We start from the raw sequence: 23,978 nt of genomic DNA, 5'->3' as shown, positions 1-23,978 counted from the left end.
ACACCTTGTTCTTCTGAAGGGATATGTTTTACATATTATTGATCTAATGGATCTCCCTGGTTTTTCTATAACATTTATCCTCAACTTGGTACTTTTGAGGATTTTTCGAAATTTGCGGACCAGTTCTCCGTGTGGCGTGGTGTCCACAAACATTACTCCCTGGAACTTGTCGGTATTGTACCACGTGGTCTTTCTGTTTGTTTTGTCACTAATCCTTTGTAGTCTATTCCACTGTTTGTTACGGTATCTAGGTTGTGTTCCATCTGTATCTTTGACGACAATCTCCTCAAATTTCTTGTTAGCTCCTCTGTATACCCGGATTCTATCTTTCTGGCTGTATCCCGAAAATTGCATGCGATGCATGAAGTCTTGAATATGTCTTTGCCCCTCCCATGGACTGCACAGGGGTTGATATGTTTTTCATTATTCTAACTAAATCGGCTATTAATATATTGATTTTCACACTGTGTGATAGAGCCGAATTCTTATGGATAACATACTTTGAAGATATAGGTTTCATATAATGTGAGTGGAGGATTTGAACTTTGTCATTAATTGTTTCTAGCCAAAGTTCTGTGTCAAGTACTGGGAGTCTCATGTTTAGGTGTCTTGTTGGGTAATCTATTGTTACCTTGATGCTCTGGTGTATTGTATTAGCTATATTCTGGATGTTTTCCATCACGATCTTCTCGTTCTCTTCAGTCTGAATGTTTGATGGTGTTTTGATTACGATGTTAATGTCATCCACATATCTCCCGTATAGTTTGATTGTTACTGAGTGTTCTTCGAGAGTTGTTTTCAGCTTTTTGTCCCACCAGGTCATGAATAGGCTTGCCACGTCTCCGGCCACACTGACACCAATAGCCGCTCCCTGGACCTGCATGTATAGTTTTTCATTGAATTTAACTATATGGTTCTGCAGGGTGGTCTTCAGACTTGCACCTACAGCATGTGCAACCATTTTTCGTGTTTGGATATTATCCTCTGGGTCGTGGGTGGTTGTATTCCATCCATTCCAACGCTCTGCGGTGGTTTTTCTAGCAGCTGATGTGACCGTAGGTGGTCTACCTCGTCCTGACCTGGTGGGGCAGAACCTAGTTAGGTCGTGGTGATCTAAGTATTCATTATTATAAACGAGCTTTAGGAGGAGGCCTAGTTCCCTTGTGTTCACTTCACGGAAGGTTACTTCACTTTCCGAAATAATTTCCACACATCTCTCTACGGCAAAGTCAATGTCAATGGATGGATAGGGAGATACTACATCCATACTGCCTATAATACAATCTGTCAGGTCATGGGAGCAGTTACATTCATTGACTCTGCTGAGGAGGTCCTCAGTGCTTTCACAAACATCAGGAGACATCTCGATGTGTGGTCTTAATATCTGTGAAAGGAAGAATGACAGCCTCTAATTGCTGGCAATATTGGCACCAGAAATCGGTCGACATGGGGGGGCCCATGATAGGGTCTGCAATGGGTTTATGGTCTTTTCGTAACCCATAGAGTGTAGGAATGTCGTTGTTGGATGATGTGAAGTTCTGTGCTGTGTGTTTCTTAGGTTGGAGTATGTTACACCACATTCCCATGTGTGCATTGAAAATTTTCTCTACTTTTTCATATTCTTGCTGTGTAACTTCTCTCATATCTTCTATATGCTTTTGCATCGTATATATACGAAATATATATATATATATCTATATATATATATATATATATACACACATATATATATATATATATATATAAAAGGGAAATATAAGTTGTACAGGAGATAGATATATATATATATATATATATATATATATAGTAAGAGAGAGAGAGAAGTATATTGGAGATGCATCAGAACATACCCAGAAAGTACTGAAGTAGGGAAATATAAGTGGTACAAGAGGGGAATATATATATACCTTTCTCTCTGTCTGTCTTTCTCTCTAACTCTATCTCAACTTCCTCTTCCTACAAGGAGTAGCCAAGTATCTCTTCTATTGTAAGACACTCTATACCTCTATTATACTTTAACCTCTCAACTGGCACAAATCACCTTCCACAGTACCACTCCCTCTCCCAGCTGAGGGTCTTTGTTTAACAAATTACTCAGCAACCCTGCTAGTGCTGGTGCTACATAAAAAAAGCATTCAGTACACTCTGTAAAGTGATTGGCACAAGAAAGGGTATCCAGCAATAGAATCGATGCCAAAGCAGACAGCAGAATCTGGAGCAGTCCTCCCACCTCTGTAAGCATGGAAAATGATGATACTTGTGTGTGTGTGTGTGTGTGTGTGTGTGTGTGTGTGTGTGTGTGTAACATGCATCATGCATCCTTCAGTTTCTATCTACCAAATCCACTCACAAGGTTTTGGTTATCCCAAAGCTATGCTAGAAGACACTTGCCTAAAGTACTACACAATAGAACTGAACTGAAAAGTGAACCTCTAACCACACAATCATGCCTGCACCAATTTTTTTTATATTTATAGTACACGTTGTATAGAATGTGTATTTACATTTTTAGTGAATGCTGTATTATAATGAAAATGAAAATTACGTCTTTATACACAATATGTTTGAGTACAGAAAAAGAAAAACCAGTTGTATGCTCCATACATTTCACTTCTGCTTAGAGTTAGTGGCATAAAATCAAGAAACATTTTTAAAAATTAGGAGGGAAAGTATGCTATTAGTTTAACATTTCAATGGTGAAAGAGAGAGGGAGGGAGAGCAAGTGTTTTAATGTTTCAGACATTAGTCCTTCATCAGAAGAAGGAAAGAAGCAAAGAAGTGAGAAAAAGAAATAACCAGTGTATAAAAAAAGGCGGAAGAAAAGATACAGGAGGAATATGACAAAGTGGAAATCAGGTGAGAATGCTGTACTGTGTGTGAGGAGGTAAGTTAAGAAGGGAGAAAGGGGCAGGCATGTAGATACATGTATATCTGTCTGGAAGTGAGCATAAGGTGGAATGGTGTGTGCATGTTTGTGTAGTTAAGTGTATAGATGTATAGAAATATAGTGAAATTAGTTAGTGGGGATGTTTGTGTATGTGTAGTTGTCAGATGAGTTATGTGAAAGCATGTATGTGAGGAGGTGAAAATATATGCAAATGTGTGGGAATAAAGATATTCTTTTCTACTCTAGGCACAAGGCCTGAAATTTTGGGAGATGGGGCCAGTTGATTAGATCAACCCTAGTATGCAACTGGTACTTAATTTATTGATCTCAAAAGGATGAAAAGCAAAGTTGACCTCAGTGGAATTTGAACTCTGAACGTAAAGACAGACGAAATGCCATTAAGCATTTCAGCTGGTGTGTTAACGTTTCTGTCAGATATTGATGAAGCACATAGGATAGCATGAGCAAGGGTGAAAGTTATTAATTGATGTGTGTGCAAGTTCATAACAAAAGCACATTTTTCCAAGCGGGGTGATTTCAGCTAAACTTCAAAATGAAAGAAAAATGCTCAAATTGACATCACAGATGTCAAAGAAATTGGTTAACAGTTCACAGAAATCAATAGAGTGTGCAGATGATGAAAAGTGATCAGAAAAATGCTACAATCCAAAAAGATGAAATAACTTAGAGAAAGCGTAAAGCTAGATATTATACCTGTATTGCATAGAAGAAAGAAAATGAACAGAAATGAGAAAGAAGTAAAATGGCCTCTCTTAAGAAAAGAACGAAAAGTAAGGGGATGGGAAGCATCAGAAGATGTGTGTAGGAGGGTGTTAACAAGCTAAAAAGTAAGTAGCAGTCATGCAGGAGTAACAGGTAGAATGAATAATCAAAAGTGTCAACCAAAACAGGATTGCTGAAGTGTAGAAAAATGTATGTAGGTGTGACAGCAAGTGTACAGATGTAAGTATTTGAAGAGTAGATATGTGCTGATGTGTGTGCCTGCATAGGTAAGTGAAGGGATGAATGGCCAAAGATGAAGAATCATATGTATGAGAATGTTAATATAGGTGTGTGTGAGAGAGAGAGAGACAGGCAGAATGGTAGATGAATGTAGTTGTGTGTGTATAAGTGAAAGGTGTCAGTGTTTGGGGAGGTGAGCCAGACTGAGGTGTATGTAGGTGGAAGCTGTGTCTACATGCAGGACAGGGAAAGGTATGAATGGATTTGTGAAGAACAAAAGAAGAGCAGGGGAATGGGTGCATAATTCTGAAGCAGGCTGATGGTGGTGGCAGACATGGCTTCTAAGGCTTGCATTAGCCATTCATCTACCCTTAGCTTTCTCAGTGTTAACACTTATCAAATATTGTGGCTAAATACTTTGCTTGCAGTTGTCTCTCTATGAAAATGGCATCAGTAGTACTTCTTCCTGGTTGAAGACCTAACTAGGGATGCAATGTGGCAGGTGTTGCTGTTGTATGAAGTGAGTGGTTTGATGTGAAGAGGGGGTTAAGACAGTGTTGTGTGATGTCTCCATGGCTGTTTAATCTATATATGGATGGTGTGGTGAGAGAAGTGAGTGCTAGAACCTCTGGTTCTAGCATTTTTTTCTGTGGGAACTTTGCAATTTTCTCTCACACACTGCCATGCAATTCAGAATTCCTCATGCCTCTCCCAAATGGTGGGAGAAAATGAAGAGAAATGGCAGGTGAGTCAGTTGTTTTTTGCTGATGATACAGCACTGGTAGCGGATTCGGAAGAGTAACTGAGGAGACTGGTGGAAGAGGGTGAGAAGAGGAAACTGAAAGTGAATGTAGCTAAAAGTAAGGTAATGAGATGTTCAAGAGATGGAATGGCTGGTAGGATGGATGTGAGTATAAACGGTGAGATGTTGGAGGAGGTGAGTGTTTTTAAGTATCTGGGATCACATGTGATGGCAGATGGGGGTTTGGCTGAGGAAGTAGGATATAGAGTGAGGGAAGGGAGTAAGATACTTAGAGTTGTGAAAGGTATGGTTGAGTATGAAAGTGAAAAGAGGTGTCTATGAAGGAGTGATTGTGCCAACAATGTAATATGTTGCAGAGACGTGGGGGTCTGAGAGAGATGGTAAGGAGGCAACTAGATGTGTTTGAGATGAGATGTTTTGGGGCTGTGGTCAGTGTGACACAGATGGATGGAATGAGGAGCTGCGAAGGCGAGTAGGAATGAGAGAAAATCTATGTACCAGAATGGATAGACAAATGTTGAGGTGGTTTGGCCACATGGAAAGGATGGAAGAGGAGCAGATGGTAAGGAAGGTGATGACAGCAGAAGTGGTAGGCAGCAGAACCAGAGGCAGACTTCGGTTTGTGAGGAAGGATGGAGTGAGGAAAGCTTTGGTGGTTAGAGGTGTTGGAGTAAGAGACACGAGAGTGTGGACAGATGAGTGAATTGATGTTGCTCAAAGGGGTACGGAACCAGCATATGCTGTCGAGTCCCACTGCTGATATTGAGGGTTGCATTATATGCCTTGACCCAAGTATCGCACAGGGCTCGCCTTTTTGAGCTGGGAAATGAGTGGAATGCCTGGTGTGTGTCTTGTTGTGGCTACCTCCTCCTATGGGGAATAGGCCTTGGTTAATAGAATAGACTGATCTCTCTGTTGGGACATTGGGAAGACTCTTTCTCTTATGTATTTTTCTCATAATAGCACTTCCATGTCTCTTTTTTTTTTTTTTTTTTCAATGTTAATAAGAAGTAAAGTGCCATTTTCTGTGGGAACTTTGCAATTTTCTCTCACACACTGCCATGCAATTCAGAATTCCTCATGCCTCTGATCCTACAATCTTAGCATATTAGCAAACCTCTTTCAGCTTCCCTTTTTTTTTTTCTTTTCGTGCTAAGTATACAGATTTATATACAAAACATTTAGAATTATATGCAAACTGAGAAGTAGTTTATCAAATGGCTACAGAAGTTAAAGGAACAAGCTATATAGGTTTCAAAGACTTGCTTGGTTTTGTTATGGACATTGAAGAGTTAGTCATGGAACTTGTCACTGTGCATAATCTTCAGTCATAGTGCAAAATTTACAATCTAGGTACTGTATGAGATTGATCAGTGGGAGTGGAGATTGGCATTATATTTTCAAGTAAATTGAAAGAATCGTTTCTGTTTCTGTGTATATGTGTCCATATCTGTGATTAACTTAGTCTTAGGTGCAGTTGTTCTCTGTTTTCTGCTTTCTCCTTTCTTCAGTCTCTACTTGAACTCTTCACCTTATTTGTGGCCCTGACTCTATTTACTTTCTGTCTTCAATGCTGAACTTCATTTACCTCATACGTCTGACACTCATACCATCTGTCTTGGTCCTCTCCCTTTCACCACCACATCACTTCTTCATTAACTTGTCTCCAGTCCAAGCAACAATATTTTTCCCCCATTGTCTCATAAGTCATTAAGAGTAAAGTCCTTTTGTTAGAAAATTAGTTGGGTGCTTTTGGTGAAATATGAAAACCACTTTCACCTGTTGGCTGGCTGGCTGGCCATCATCCTAATGGCCCAGTCAGTTGTAACTTTTGCACTTCATACAAATCATATGTGATTTATTTGTTTTCCTTCTATATAGGGCCAGTCAGGATTTGCTTTTAATCAGTGTAATTGAATACCTCTATTTTGCAGATACAAAAGAAATATAAGCTTATAGCCTATAAGCCAGTAATTAGTTCAGTAATGATGATATTAAAGAATAAAAAATATCCAGATAGAATCTATTCTAAATTTGATTTTAATTTTTTGTACTTATTTTATTTATTTTATATCCAGAACTGATCTCCATATTGCCTTCCTTGATTGTGGTATTTTGAGTGCTATGACAGTAAGTACTTTTGGATTTCTTTCTTGCGTTATTCTTTAAGTTGTTGCATTTGTTATGTGTTAAATTGAAACTTTCACATGACACACTACTTGTTACATAACAATTATTGTTTCGAAAATTTGGAAATTTGCATAATTGAGAAACATTTTTCTAGCTGATTACAATTGTTGGAAGCAAGGGAAGCAGAGAATATTAGTTAATGTTCAACAAAGTGATTGTAATGATATTTGAATTCATTATTCTATATTGATATCCAAGTATCCAAGTTAACTCTTCTGCTTGATAATTAGATTATCCATACTGTGATATGTTAGCAAACTATAGTTTATGGACAACTATTCATATTCTAATTTTACTTTTGGGTTTTTTCTAGGAATGGTTGGCTCCACTACCTGATCGGAGTTTACCTCATTTAACCATTAGAGAAAATTTCTTAAGAATTTTAATAGAGGTAATTTTTTTATTCTATGTTACTTCTTTTTAATGGGATGATTGTAAATATCTTGTTTATGTACTTTTTGTTCAACACCCACTGATTCAATGTTTGGACACATTGTCAGTGTTGTGCTCTGGAGTCAGTCAGTGTTTTGAGTCTTACATCAAACACCCCCGTCCAGGCAGTCTAACATAGGTTGGTCAACCCTAGGCCTGTGTCCTGGTGGAATTGTAGACCTGCCACCACCAATCACCTCTTTTCAGCCAGAGTCATCTTGGTGCTTTTTCAGCAGCCTCTACATTGTTCTTCATGGCAAGCCCTTGACTACCAACTTCCACAGGCAAACATCTCATTCTCCATCCATTCTTGCAGAAGCCCTCCAGCAACTACTAATATTTGGTTCTCTTCTTCTCTTGTACCTTCTCCATCCTCTCCTCCCAAAGCATAGTTCACTCCAATTGTTGACCATATGGAACAAACTTAATGTGCAATACCCCCTTGAAATTTCACCAAACACTCAGCAAATTGCCCTTTATTGACAACAGGTTCTGAAGCCTGGCCAGAATAAATCCATTTATTTCTTTCATTAGGATTATGAAAATAGATCCAGTTTTCATTCTCAATTACAATTCAATGTCAAAAACAAGCATCTTGAGAATTTGCCTGCAGTTGTTGCAAATGTTTGTATTGTTGAGCTTGGTCATTGGTCAGTTCATGAGGAGCTTCTTGGCAGTGTCTGTTCACAAGGCCAAGCTTATGGAGGTGTCAATTACTAGTGCCTTGTGAAGAACCAAATTCTGCCAATAATGTACAAGTGCTTGTGCTTGATTGTTGTTCAACTATTTCAAGCAAGGCCTTATTTTGCACAACAAAAAATCTCCCTGATTTTGGTTTGTCTTCAAGGCTGGTGTCACCTTCTTTGATTCATCTGAACCAGTTTTGTACCACACATTCATTGAGAGTTCCTGGGCCTTCCACATCATTAATTTATTTTGCTACTGCCCTTGGACTCATTCCTTTTTTCCATAGGGGACATAAAATAGCTCTAATTGCAATTATTTCACCACTTATTATCAAGGCTGTAAAATAAAGAAAAAACAATTTAGCAACAATTAGACAAGGTATATCAAATTAGTGATATAATATGGAGATACAAGTTGCCAAAAATCATCAGTAAAAATCAAACAAAATTTTGAAGTCAACCTGGTATATTTGCAGTGCAAAGCCCTCTACAGCATGCCCTGTGGCACATGATCATATGCCTCTTTGAAGGCTACAAAAGAAGTGTACACTTCTTAGAAGATATTCCCACAATTTCTGAAAGACCTGCTGCAGAGTGAATATCTAGTTGGTTATACTGTATATCCCCCAGATTGCCATTGCTTTGGTATCTTTCTAGAGGTTCAAGCTACCTGGCATGCATGAATCAGCCAGATAATACTTTCTCTATTTAAGGCTTTTAGCATCTTAGGTCAATTTCATCCTCTGTGAAGTTGGTCTTTGCCCCTAGTTGCACCCCATATCCACCAGAAGATTATATTGTAACTGAATTTGGAAAATCAGCAAAGTATTCTCTCCATCTCCCAAGAATGCTCTCCTCTGGCAGGTGTGGAAGAGGACTTCTTGTTACAAAGTCAGTGAATAATCTACAAGAATGCTTTAATGGCTGATCTAAAGTCCTCCTTAACTTTAAATCCTCTCTTGGCTTGGCCTTGGAAATTTACTCTGGCTCTACTGCAACTTTTTGTGCCTCAGTGTATTCTGATCTCATCATCTACCAGGACTTTATCCTGTAAGTTGCATTGGATTTACTAGCTTTGTGGAAACTCATTGCTGTAGATAGTCTCAGGTTACAGACACCTAGGTTGTCATCATTTAGCTCAAAATCAAAGAGGTCAGGGATGATAACAATTTATCAGTGACCTTTGCCCCAAAGTATCCCTATACTAGGTATACTTATGGATATCTCTGTTCTGGAAGAATGTGTTCATAATAGTGAGCCCATTTCCAGCACAGAAGTAAGGCCTCTGTATTTGCATTGTGTTCAGGGTTGCCATTCCTCCCAATCACTCCTTTTCACATCCAGTAATCAGTGCCAGCATGTGCATTGAGGTCTCCTTGTAGGACAAATGATTCAGTTTTAACTACATCTAAAGCTGCAGGGACCTTATTAAAGAAGGATTTGTATTTGGCTTGCTGTTTGGTGCATATACTTGCAACATCCACTGCAAGCCTTCCTTCAGTCTAAGCTTCTGGAGGCAAACTCTCCCACCTAGTGGGATCCATTCCTTAAAATCTAACAGCCAGGAACTATGGGATTTGTAAGTATCCCTGCATCTGCCTGTGCAGACATAGTTGGCACCACACATGAGTGATGGAGTTTTCACCCTCTAGCGAAATCTGCAAAACCAGACCCATGGAATTATGTTCAGGAGACACAAACTGTATCTAGGTGATTGAATTTGGCCTCTTCCATTAGTTCTTGCTCTTTACCGTGAGGGTTGTAACGTACTAGTACCCAATCCTTGATGGTTGTTCCATCTTGGATCTGTTTCAGAGTGCTGAAATATGCATCTTTTGTGCTCTCATCTCACACTACCCAGAACAAATCACAAGCTTAATGCTGGTTGTACTAACATGGAATGGAGATTGCAATATATTTTTTTTTAACAGAGCCCTCTACCTAAGATCCAAATGTTTCCCCTATTTATCCACATGATAGACAATGTAATATGGTTGTTCTTTTAAGCCTCTTTTATATTACAGTTTCCAGTAGTCTTACTCACACCAGGCACCAAACTGGTTTTATATTTGACTTAATGCATTAAAATTCTCCTGGTACCATCAACTTTGACTTGTCAACTTTTGTTTTATTTCAGAAATAATGAAGTAAAGCATCATATTGTTCTAATATCACTGTAATAATTATTTGTCAGGAAAACAACCTTGTTTGTGCAAGTTCAGATATTTTTTACGGAAAGGGGTCACAATAACTTCTTTTCTTGAATAAGTGTGAAATCCAATTGCTCTTGCTGCTGCAAGAAAAGTAAGATGTTAAATATTTTATGAAAACCTCTATAAATGGGTGCAACTCAAAAAGTGAAAGAATGACAAATATCCTATATTAAAAGCAAAAGGTACACCATCTTTCAATATTTTCAGGAACCTATGTTTGGTACCCAACAAGGAAGAATACCTATTACTTGCAAATTCAGTTTTTTTTTCTATAAGAATATTTCTTTCATGCAAGGTATATTTTACAGCATCATAAAGACCAAGAGCTTGTGATATTCTGCTTTTACAAATCAAAGTATCTCATAACTAAAGCAAAAATTTGGGTAACTGAAATGTCTACACTTTCATCAATTATGTTAGAAAACTTTTCTATCTTACAGATATGTCATCGCTATTTTTAAAAAAATTTTTTTATGAAAGTCTATTTCATTCTGAATAACATACCAAAGTTTTTATCCTTTTCATTGATAATTTTCCAGCAATCTTACTGTTTGGAAATGCTTTCTCACATGCCATCAGAAGATTATCAACTTTTGTAAAGGGAATGTTATGTTCAACATAACAGCTGGAAACAAACAGTTTACTTTTGGTTGTTTGTTCACTTTCTTTGCACCTTTTTCTTCTTCATAAGTTGCTACTAGATTTAGCCATATCAAAGCATCACTTATGTTTGACTAATGTTGCAGTACTTACTTCAGTTTTATCGTGTTGAAACCAATGTTTAAAATCAGGATATCACCATCATTCTTCCTTGAATGACTGCATATACTATGTCTTCTTTTTGTTTCTTAGTGGGAATTCACATTTCATCACTCAATATTATAATATACAAATGTAGCAAGGTTAAGGCAGCTTGGAAAATGGAACCACTCATAGAAGTTATGATGCATGACAATCATCATTGATAACATCATTATTAATTATGATGCTATTGTTATCACTATTACCAAAATGGTGGTGCATGCCACAAATGGTAAACACTTGATCAATTGCTATGAACTATTTAGTTATATCAGCCTACATTCTGAGTTCAATCATGCAGATAATTCCCTAGGTTGGTTTAATTATTGACTATATCCTCTTCTAAAATGTGTGGTCTTGTCCCAATGTTAGAAATCATTATTACTATAAAAAGAAATCATTTTTAATGGTAGCATGCTAGACTAAATACCTTGTGGTATTTTATTTTATCTTAGTATATCATCATATCAAATTCCTCCATGTTCACATGTTCAACTTAGCTCTTTATTCATCTAGGGATAATAAAGTACTAGTCAAGTTTCTTTAGGCAATTGAATTCACTCATCTTCAAATTTGTTCTGTTAATGAGAAAAAGATTATTGTAACTTTATATTTGGAATGCTCTAATGAAAATAAATATGATTTTTATTTGTTTTAAGTTTCCACCAATTGGAACAGATAGCTTAAAGAGCAGTGGTATAGGAAAAGCAGTAATGTATTTATATAAACATCCTAAAGAAACTCGAGGAAATAAAATCTGTGCTGGAAAACTAATAAGTATGTAAACTCTTATTTATTTCTTATGTATATGTACAATAAAGTTTTTGAAATAGCATGTAAAGCTTTATTATTAACCACAGTTCTGTAACTAGAGAAAATATATGCTACAGTGTCAAATTTGTTGTAAGTTATTGATATTCTAAATGTATGAGTACAAATCCTGGTAGAGACTAATTAGCCTGTGTGTCCAGTTCAGATTACAGTATTTATGTATAACACTCACTTTTTTAGCAGAAGTTTAAACCTATATATGAATTAAATATTAGTCTTCTTTCTCAAAAGTGGGACCCATGAATATTGCATGGAATTAATGGCAAACTTATGGGGTTACTTCAGAAAACTTGATCCAAAAATCCTGAAAGCGTGGCCTGGGTTGTGTCTGTATTAAAAAATAGTCATTCATCTGCTAATCATTGAAAAGTGAAAGAAATTGAAATACGATTATGTTGTATAGTGAAACTGTATACCCCTCCTGGTAAAAAGTGGTAGGAGACAGCTATTATAAATAGACAAGTAGATGGTCATCAAGAGAGGGTCAAGAGTTTACAATTTTAGTTGGTGTCTTATGGAGCTATTAGTGATAGACAGAAGTTAGTGTATTACTATTCCAGTACAAAGAGACACAACAGTATCCAGTAGCTAATAGCTATTGTGGCTACTAGCGTAAAACAGTAACTACAGTTCAACAGTAGTCACACATCACACCAGTGGAAGGAACCCACTTTACAACAGTGGTGACAAGGAAAAACAAATTTACATGGAGTGAAAAAAAAGCATTCACACATAGTTTAAACTAATTCACATGGAAAATTAAATAACTCAACAAAAAAGAAACAGATCTTGTGCAAACTTACAAAAATCATAAAATATGGAAGACTTGTTAGCTGGGGTAGTTGAGTTGCAAAAACAACAACAACTCAAGGAACGAGAACAACAACAAAGATTGCAGTAGCAAATGTTACAACTAATGAATTTAATAACCAAACTAGAGAATACATTTTCGCCTGACCATGTAGCAGATTCCATAAACGAATTCAAATAACCTTCCAGGCTTACTTTCGAAGATTTGAACAAATTTTTGAAAAAGAATGTCAGGATTGGACAGACAAAAGGAAAATGCATCTAGTTTTAAGAAAACTAGCAACAGCAGAGCATGAGAAATATAGTAACCTCATATTGCCAAAAAAACAAAAAAAAAAACATCCAAAATAAATTTCACCGACACAGTTGACATTTTATGCAAAATGTTTAGTGAAAAGAGCTCACTGTTTAATACTATATGGAAATGTTTAAACATAGAAAAGAGCAAAGATAAAGACTTCACTACTTACACAGGCAGAGTCAACAAAGAATGTGAGAAATTTAGGCTGGATATGCTTACTCCAGATTCTTTCAAGTGTTTGATTTTTGCACAAGATTTGACAGACAAAAGGGATGCAGAAATCCAAATGAAAAATTTAGCAAAACTGGAAGCAAATCAGGATTCGACATTGTAGAAACTGTCGGAAGAGTGTGACATGATATTAAGATTAAGGCACGACACAGAAGAAATTCAATAGAAAAAGTGTTTTCACATAAGACCAATGCAAAAAAAGTTGGAAGATAAATAAAGTGTTGCAGGAAAAACAAAAAATATCAGGATGTAGACCCATGTATGGTATGTGGTGAAAAAAGATTGTCTGTATAAAAAAGCAAAGTGTTTTCACTACGGGTTTACAGGACATATAAAATCGCACTGCAAAACTAGAATGATGGGAAAATGGAACAATGAGAAAAAAAAAATAGTTTGTCAGCAGGAAAAGTTGTGACTACAACAAACAGAAAATTTGTGAAGGTGAGAATTGAAACCACTAGTGACAGAATGCAATTAGATACTGGAAGTGACATCATAAACATAAGTGAGAAAACATGGAAACAAATGGGTTAACCAAAATTATGTAGTCCAAACAAAATAGCATATGGTGTTACAGGAAGAAAATTATAGTTTATGGGCAAATACATTTGTAATATAACATTCAAAGGTCGAACCAGAAAAGTGAATGTTTATGTGTTGCAAAAATCCATGAATTTATTTGGCACTGAATGTATGGAGAAATTTAATTTATGGGATACACCCATAAGCGTTTTGTGCAATAATGTAAATGGAGCAGTCAAACAATCAAATGAGATTGATGAACTGAGACAAAAAAAATGAAAGAAACTTTCTCAAAAGTTTTTTTGGAAGGTTTAGGCTGTTGTACAAAAACAAAAGCAAGGATTGCTATCAAAGAAAATTCAACACCTATTTTCAGGCCCAAACAGAACATGCTACTTATGGTGGTAGACCAGGTCAATAAAGAACTAGAAAGGTTGAAAAGCATGAATACAATTGAAAAGATTGACCATCCAGACTGGGCAGCACTGGCGTCTACATAAAAAAAATAATAATAAGCTAAGAGTGTGTGCAGACTTCTCAACCGGATTAAATGACTGTTTACTCTTACACAATTACCCACTATTAAACCCAGAAGAGGTTTTTGCTAAACTAAACAGAGGGAAAATTTTCTCAAGGTTAGACCTCTCAGAGGTATACCTTCAAATTCAGTTAGAGGAAGATTGCACACATCTACTAACAATCAACACACACCATGGATTATACAAGTTCAAACAACTGCCGTTTGGAGTAAAAGTAGCACCTGCCATATTCCAGCAAATAATGGATGTGATGTTAAATGATTGCGACTTCACCATTGCATACCTCAATGACATTTTGATAAAGAGTGAGTCTTGGGTGCAACACGTTGAACACGTAAAGAAAGTATTCGAGAAAATAAGTGAATATAGGCTAAAACTGATGGAAGAAAAATGCAAATTTTTGATAGAAAAAATAAAATACATATGTCACGTAATTGACGAAAGTGAACACAGACCAGACCCATCAAGGGTGATGACAATACAAAATATGCCACCCCCAACAAACGTGGCAATGCTACAAGCATTCTTAAGCTTGATAAATTATTACCAAGTGTATATCCCAAATATACATAAGATAAGGGCACCACTTATTGAATTACTAAAAAAAAATGTCAAATGGGTTTGGACAGAGAAATGCCAGAAAGCATTTAATGAGTTAAAAGATAATGCTAGCATGTATGGGATGCTCCTACACAAAGATAATGATGGCAGGATAAAGGCCATAGCTCACTTATCAAGGATATTGAAAAAGAAGCATTGGCTATTATATTTTGTGTGAAAATGTTCCACAGATTCAGTCACGGCAGACGATTTTGGTTGCAAACAGACCATAGACCTCTAATAACAGTATACAGATCCAAGAAAGGAATCCCAACACATGTGGCAAACAGATTGCAGCAGTGGAGTACCATTCTATTACACTATGATTATAGAATGGAAGTTGGGGCATGCCGGTGGTCTGTCTTCAAAAACATTGGGGCATGCCGGTGGTCTGTCTTCAAAAACATTGGGGCATGCCGGTAGTCTGTTTTGGTTAATTCTGAGAAATAATGAACTGCTGAAGGACACCATAATAGCAACACTAAGAGCAGAAGCAGAAACAAAATATGTGATGTGGAACATCAAGTGTAAACTACCAGTAACTTTAGAAGAAAAAAAGAAAATGTGAGGAATGACAAAAAGAAAACTGGTCAACAAAAGGAAATAAAGAAAGGTCTGTTTGCAAAGATGTGAGTGTGTACTCTATATGTGATGGTGTATTAACGTACGCTCAGAGGGTGGTCATACCACAGACATTACAGAAGAAAATTCTAAAAGAGTTCCAAGTGGGACACCCAAGCATCTCTAGAATGAAAGCGCTGATGCGAAGTTTCATATACTGGCCAAGCATAGGCAAGGAAGTTGAAAACCTGGTAAAAGGCTGCAGAGGATGTGCACTGGCAGTAAAACTACCAACTAGAAAATGTGAACCTTGGCCGGAAGTCATGATCCCAATTGCATATCAATTTTGCAGGTCTGGTAAATGGATATTATTACTTAATAATAGTGGACAGCTACACAAAATGGCCTGAGGTTGCAAGGTGTAAACAACCAACCTTATATACAGTAATATACTTCATACACGAGCTGTTCGCAAGATTTGGTCTACTGAATATAATTGTCTCTGATAACAGAACACATTTTGTATCCTGTGAGTTTAAAAGATTCTGCAAGATGTTCATGTTAGAACATAAAATGATAGCACCATATCACCCTAGATTGAATGGAAAGGCCAAACAGTTCGTGGACACTTTTAAGAGAGCTTTAAAGAAAGCTAATAAGGAAGCCACGGATTAGGTTGCAATCCAACAATTCTTAAGGGTATACAGGGTAACTCTGAACCCAGATGTGCCAGAAGGAAGTCCACCAGCAGAATTAATGTTTGCCAGAAAGGTGAAATCAGTATTTGATAAACTGTTACCAGTAAAGAAAAAAATATGTACTGGTAAAGACATGCCAAAATTCTTTAGAATCAGTGATAAGGTATATATAAGAATGTACGAAAATGGCAAGCAATACTAGGAAGAAGGTGAAATTATAACATATGTAGGAAGAATGGTGTCTGGTGTAAGAAGCAGAAATGGAATGAAAAGGGGGCATAGAAATCAGCTTAAAGAAAGAGTCATAGAAAAGGAACAAACAAGAGTAGAAATACCAATGGATTGGCTATGACATTTTTCAGGTTCCAACACTGTTACAAAAAGTCAAAACCACACGTACAAGGAAAAGGAAGAAAACTGAATTCCTAAAAGAAGACCCTAAGAACAAAAGATATTGAGTATATATTAAAAAGGAGGAGGAGGTGGGGTGAATAAAAGAAATTGATTGTTAAATAAAATGATTAAAAGGGATGTTGTATAGTGAAACTGTATATCCCTCCCGGTAAAAAGTGGTAGGATGCAGCTATTATAAATAGACCGGTAGCCGTCATCAAGAGAGGGTCGAGAGTTGACAGTTCTAGTCAGTGTCTAGTGGAGCTATCAGCAATGGTAAGACAGAAGAAGTTAATGTATTACTATTCCAGTACAAAGAGATACAACAGTATCTGATAACTAGTAACTATTGTGGCTACTAGCGTAAAACAGCAACTACAATACAGCAGCAGTCACACATCACACCAGTGGGAGGAACCCACTTTACAACAGATGATTACTTTATATACTTTATGCACAATTTTATAGACTTAATACACAGCACTCTCCCTCTTTCTCACTCTTTGCCTTTCCCTTCAACTAATCGCGTCAAAGTGTTATGGATGGGCTAAGTAACAGAGATACAAGCAGAATTATTATTAGATGATACTATATTAAATATTCAGTATATTTTTATAAGAAATTGTATTGACCAATATCTGGTTAAATATGGCAATATTTTACTTCTGATTGTCAATATGAAGCATTCAGAAAATAAAATTGACATTGATAGCAATAAACCTCTATTTTTTGTTTATGACTTGATGGAAATCCCTACAATAAATAGACACCAATACGATATCAACACAATTCTTGTTCTACGAAATTGCAAACAAAACACTGAGAGGTTTTTTTTTTATGGTTTTTAACCTGAAAACTTAAAATGCTGTTTCAGATTATTAAGATTCTTTTTTTTTTAATTAGAACAAAAGTATTTTGTCAGATCCTAGATGTTTGATGTTTAAAACATGAAAGTTCAAAGACTGTTTAAGAAAAGAAACAGCATTATAAAAATGTTCAAGAAATTTTTTAAATTACTTGCTTATGCATCACTGTACAAATTAAATGCTAAAATTGAGTAAAAGCTTATTTAAATATTCCATCATCATCAAAATGAAGTTGATTTTCCAAGTAAGTCATGGTCATGTGATTTTTCACACTGTTAGTGTTATTCTATAGCTTACACCAGTGAAGTTCAAAGGTTACTCTCAAATTCAAGTTTTGCATTATTTAAAATTCATGAACTTTTATGATGTATTTTAGACAGCAATTGACACTTTTTTCTATGTGCATCAATCTGTGATGCACATTATATGTAAATGCATATTATTTACAAATATGGCATTTAAACAAATACTAGTTTTTTTGTTTGTTTGTTTTTTGTAAATGATTTCTTGATGATGCAGGTATGGCCTGTTCACTTTACAGTTATATGGATTCAGTTTCAATCTCACTGCATCCTTTGGACAAGTGTATCTTACTAATGCCATGTGAGCAAAATTTGGTTGATGAAAATTATGCAGAAACCCAAAACCCTTGAAAGTAGAATGCTAGCATGGCTGAAGTCCAAGAACTGAAACTAATAAAAGAAAAGAATAAAGAAATTATTAATGCCAGCTCCATTGTCTATGTTTAACTAAGGGTATTCAGGCAAGTGGTGTTCTAACCTGTGACCTTCAGTGCATTTATTGTTATACTACATTTGAGAGTAATCATTGAAAGGTTTGTATGAGTCATATTTGGGCATGTCTTGTATGATAGTACTCCAGAAGGTTATCTTCTCTGTTGTAACCCATATGAATAGGATTTAATCTCACCATTACAGCTAATACATAGTCAGTTAAATGATGTTCCACTGGCCAAAGTAACGTGATTGTTTAGAGGATTATCTGACATTTTTTTTTTCTCATCTCTAAGTATATGATATGATTTGGCAAGCTAATGAACCTCTAGTAAGTTGCTTCCCACAACTTTGTGTCTGTGGTACTAAGTTACACTGTAGTAAATTACTCCCCAAAAAAGTTAAGTGACTTGGGTAGTATGTCAGTAGTAGTAAGATTTGATTTAGCTGGCATCTTTCTAACATATCAATCCATTTGCCTGATCTGAAAAATATAATTTGTAAAATGTTTGTTGTATTTAATGACTTTGGAAGTTAAAAAATGAATATGTCTATTTCAGATGAATGGTCTCGACCAATTTTCAACTTAACATCAGACTATAGTATGTTGTCAAAAGAAGATCGAGAAGAAAGAGATTACCAACAGTTGCCTAAAAAACGGAGAGTCAGGTGCGCTTTCTATTTTAGCATTTCTCTCTTACTTTATTTTTCCTTCAAGTTAGTCATTGACTTCCCACCTAGAAAGTATAGTTTGTATTAGTTGCTGACTTTTCATTACTAGTTTAAATAAAATTACTTGCTAATTCTACATGACAATGCTTTATCTCTTTATTTTATGCACATATCATAAAATTTACAAAATTAAGCACTGTTTATACTGATTCAATTTTTTTATGCCTTCATATATAAATGGCATTTCATTGGCATGCATGTTTTACAACCAAATGTCTTTTATGGTCTATAGTCCACACCTTAACCTCACAACCATTGTACCTACTTTAATGTAAAATAATTGTCCTTTCTTTCATCCTATCACTCATTTCTCTTGATGTTATCTTTTTTGACCCCAACAAATCTTTTCATTACAGTGATCAAGGTGGAGAAACACCCCGGAGAGACATAGATAAAGCATTAAATAGTGAAGAAAAGTAAGCTGATTTTCATAAAAATTTTTAATTTATAGTTTTAGTCTCAGATTAGAGATTTATGTTTTTAGCTTTTTCTGATAAAGGTTTTCTATAAGATAACAGAAAATATTGTCAAGAACAGAAGATCACTGGAGAAAAGATGTCTAATAGATTTGGCTTTGAAGGAGCTAAATTTGTAGTTACTAAAGGAGTTGGTTGTTTACAACTACTTCAATCTTTTTAAGATATCAATAGTGAGGGCAATAGGCTGGTAATTGGCAGTCAGGAGAATATCTCATCATGGAGAGCATGTACACATGTCCTGATATAACTGATCATTCATTGGACTGCAAACTTTTTTAAGTTCAGTGAATTTTGACAATTTTTGTGGTGAAACAGCAAGAGGATTTTTTTGTGCTGTGTGCAGAATGGAATTAGAAGCAAAGGAAGCAGCAAATGTAGTAGCTTTATTTGCAGGTGTATTGTTTATGGAGTTGTTTCACTTACTCTGATATGTTACTTGTATTTGTTTTATTGATACTAGAACCTGAACTCAAAATGAAGTGGGATGAAATTACCATAATGTTTACTTGCTTCACTGTATATAGTAAATTCTAATAACAGGAAGCATGAGAACTACAAGGGAAGAACTGTGGAAATTATGACATTCATACTGCCTAATTTAGAGAGAAGGGAAATATCATTAATAGTGCATGTAGGTTTTAGTGTGCTGAAACATGTACACAGAAAATTCTTTATAAATAGAAAGTATATTAGTGAAGGAAAGAAGACCAAAATCTAATGAATTGTCAGTGACTTACAAAGAAAAGAGGAGATTCAAGAAATTAAGAATTAGTTTAAAATTAAAATTTTATAACTTTTTCTTTATGTAAAGTTGGTTTGGGGTGACTATATGGCACTGATAGGATCTATGATGACTGAACTGTGTCCGCTGCTGTCATGCTAACAAAGATCAGACTTTCCTTTGAACATGAAGTTTTTTTATAATTTGTAATTACCTGAAATTGTAAATTTTTTTTTTTTTAGATGCTAATGATTCCTGCTATTTTCTATTTTCTTTCTCTAACCAAGTTTCAAATTATTAAGAATTTTTTGAACATTAACATCTGTTTGAACTAAAGAAAACCTTTAGCTTAATTTTGTTTTACAAAATATTTTAGCCTGTCTTTCCAATAATAACAAATATTTATATATTGTGATGGATAAGTACATAAAGTATTGGGCTATCAATCCATGGATAATGAGTTCAAATTCACTGTTGTCACTCTGAACATAACATTTAATCCTATATGAATCAGTTACTTATTTGAGTTAGAGCTTTATTTCTCTTCTACAGGTATTATGAGGTTCTTGCTAAGAGATTTAAACATGTATTTTGTGTTAAAACCAAGCATTTTACTTAAATTAATGAAAGAAAGGATTTTACAGCTTGGTTTATTCCTCTTTTTGATATTAACCTATTAGTCATAGAGTATTGAATTTCAAGCTTCTCTTATATTACATCCTATTGTTTCCTTTGCAGAGCACTTCGTCCTGGTGAGAAGGGCTGGGTCTATAGAGCTCGTGTACCTATGCCTTCCAACAAAGACTATGTGGTACGACCAAAATGGAATGTTGATGAAAACCCGCGGGTAAGACAATCATTTACTTCATTTTTCTCTTTTATACTGTCTCTGCATCTTTATCCCTCTCTTTCATTCCCTATATTTAATTTATCTTTTCCTTTTGCTGTATTTCTTTATATTCAAATTCTTCCTCTCTTTCTGAGATTTTTATCCCTCTTCAATTATTGCTTAGCAAGTTGTTTTCAAACATTTTACAAAATAGTTTGTCTGGTGTTTGAGAGCTCTGAAAATCACTGAGATGATACCAAAGAGATGCTCTATTGCTTACTTCTTCATGTTCTGTCACAATCGAAAGACAAACAGTAAAACAATGAAGATATAAAAATCTGTATTATTTAAATTAACAACCGGAACATGTGTATTCTCAGAAAAACTTGTTTTTAAAGATTTTTTTGATAATATTGGTAACAATATTTATAAATTGAATTCATTTTTTTTCTTCTTCTCAATCCTTACAGAAGTCATCAAAGAAAGCTCTCTCAAGATATGAAATTCAAATGCGTCAGTTCCAGGAAAAGAAACGGCGAATGAAAACTCAACGTGCTGTCACAATCAGTATTGAAGGACGTAACATGTCTTTATGATTCATATTCTATTCTTTTCTTTTCACACACACAACAACAACAATTGAAACTGAATTGAAATCAGTTTATCTCCAGTAAAACAAGAGATTATTATTATTATCATTATTATTATTATTATTATTATTATTATTATTGAGGCAGTGAGCTGGCAGAATTGTTAACTTGCTGGACAAAATGCATAGGGGAATTTCATCCGTCTTAATGTTCTGAGTTCAAATTCTGTTGAGGTCAACTTTGCCTTTCATCCTTTTGAGGTCAATAAAATAAGTAACAATCAAGTACTGGTTTTGATATAATCAACTTCCCCCTCCTCTCAAAAACTGCTGGCTTTGTGCCAAAATTTGAAACAATTATTATTTTGTTTTTTTTTTACTTTCAGCATTACAATGAGGTGGCAAAATCTTTGTCTTTCCACCACATTGCAGGTTGGCACTCAGTTTCAATTACTAATAGGAACTGATCCACTTCACTTTACTCTGAACATTACTGGATGCTCTTTGCAATTCCATTAACTCTGTGAATCAAGCTTAGGAATTGTTTTTTTTTTTAATTCTAATTTTCAACCATTTCACATGTCAGTAATATCTTTGGAAAGGTCATTAATAATACATATGCTAACCCTAAAAAAAATATTCATACCTATATAAAAATCCTTACCACCCAAGTGCTTGGCTTGTATCAGACCAAGTTTTTACATGCTGCAGGTGTTGTATTTTGTCCTTAGGCAATATCTTAACTTTATTTGCCTAACAAAGGTGTCTAACAAACTATGATTATCATAAAAGATATTTTGTTACTTATTAAGCAGTGGAGTGGCAGATACAGTAGAGTATTGCATTGTCACCTCTTTACATTCTGAGTTCAAAAACCTGCCAGTTTACTAGTACCACTAGTAAACCGGGCTTGATGTAATTGATTGTGTCTCTTCCTCAAATTTGTAGGTGCCAATGTTGTCATCATCATCATCATCATTATTAAGGCGATGCGCTGATAGAACCATTAGCTTGCTGGACAAAATGTTTAGCAGCATCTTCATGTTCTAAATTCAAATTCTGCCAAGGTTGATTTTGGCTTTCATCCTTTTAGGGTCGATAGAATAAGTAGCAGTTGAGCACTGGGGTCAATGAATTCAACTTACCACTACCCCACCAAAAAATTGCTGGCCTCATGCCAGAATTTGAAAGCATTATTATTACTATTATTATTGAATATTGAATCCTGTGTGACATCTTCAATGATGATAATGATAATGCTTTCAAATTTTGGCACAAGGCTAGCAATTTTGGGGGAGGGGTTAGTCAATTACATTAACCCCAGTACTCAACTGCTACTTATTCTATTGAGCCTGAAAGGATGAAAGCCAAAATTAACCTTGGTGGAATTTGAACTTAGAATGTGAAAAGGCGGCATGCTGGGTAAAATGCTTAGTGGCATGTTGTCTGTCTTTATAGTCAGAGTTCAAATTCCACCAAGGCCGACTTTGTCTTTCGTACTTTCGGGGTTGATAAAATAAGTACCAATTGAGCACTGGGGTTGATGTAATCAACTTAACCCATTCCTGAACTTGCTGGTCTTTTACCAACAGTTGAAACCACAATTGTTGTTGTTGTTATTATTATTATTATTATTATTATTATTATTATTATTATTATTATTATTATCATCATCATCATCATCATCAAGGTAGCGAGCTGGCAGATTTTGTCTGTCTTTATGTCCTGAGTTCAAATTACACCAAGGTTGACTTTGCCTTTCATCCCTTCAGGGTCAATGTAATCGATGAGTCCCCTCTCCCCAAATTTCAGGCCTTATGCCTATAGTAGAAAGAATCATCATCATCATCACCATCTTCATCATCATCCCTGTATGTCTTTGGAACAGAACTTTTCTTATATTTTTCTTTTCTTTACATATTTTACCAATTTCTGATTCAATAAACGAAGAAAAGTGTCTTTATATAAGATTCTCTTTTTTTTTTATTTCAATTTCTGGTACTCTGACTGTCTTGGTTAATAGTTCTCGGAGGATCAAAGAATTTGCTTCAAACTGCATACAAAATATGTTGTGATCATCAGCAGCAAGCAGTACAAAATCAGTATTTAACTCTTTTGATAGAAACTTATCTGAGACTTCTCCTAATTCTATGATACAAATTCCTTGATTTTAAAGTGATTAAAATTAAACCTCCCATCAAAATTTTATGTTTATTTATATTCCAAACACTAGCTTAATAACAACAAATTATCAACTATATTAAAGTGCTATGGTAAAAGTGTGTAGATGATAGAATGAGGGAGGACATTAAATGAATGACTTGTATACACATACATACTCTGAAGACAATTAGTTGTGTGTATGAGAGAGTAGACAGCATGTGTTTATATGTGCACAACATTGGTGTGTGTGTGTGCACATGTACCAATAGTGTTTGACTTTCTCTCTCACTATTTACTTGATGATTTAACATGTATAGAAAATCATTAATAACATGTTCTGTGCTCCTTCATAAATTATGTTTAACAGTTTGCTATGAATATGGGATTTTTACAACAATATTATTGACTGTACTCCTGAATTTCTTCATTAAATATGTCTAACAG

At 35.3% G+C, this 23,978-nt stretch overlaps 1 protein-coding gene across 1 annotated transcript in view; it reads left to right on the top strand.

Moving 5' to 3' along the window:
- LOC106878624 (protein IWS1 homolog) overlaps positions 1-23,339 on the top strand; it is a 71,330-nt gene extending 47,991 nt beyond the window's left edge. Inside the window, exons 8-14 of the mRNA XM_089359121.1 lie at positions 6,692-6,743; positions 7,117-7,194; positions 11,595-11,712; positions 18,582-18,690; positions 19,110-19,169; positions 20,692-20,800; positions 21,253-23,339. Coding sequence (XP_089215247.1) covers positions 6,692-6,743; positions 7,117-7,194; positions 11,595-11,712; positions 18,582-18,690; positions 19,110-19,169; positions 20,692-20,800; positions 21,253-21,378 — 652 coding nt within the window. The 3' untranslated portion in view covers positions 21,379-23,339. The remainder of the gene's footprint in view (positions 1-6,691; positions 6,744-7,116; positions 7,195-11,594; positions 11,713-18,581; positions 18,691-19,109; positions 19,170-20,691; positions 20,801-21,252) is intronic.
- The last annotated feature ends 639 nt before the right edge of the window (positions 23,340-23,978 follow it).

The sequence above is a fragment of the Octopus bimaculoides genome, chromosome 10 (genome assembly GCF_046866305.1).
Source record: "Octopus bimaculoides isolate indiv1 chromosome 10, ASM4686630v1, whole genome shotgun sequence".
Taxonomy (NCBI): Eukaryota; Metazoa; Mollusca; class Cephalopoda; order Octopoda; family Octopodidae; genus Octopus; species Octopus bimaculoides.
Note: the sequence above shows the minus strand (reverse complement) of the source record. Positions and strands in the feature narration are given on the sequence as shown.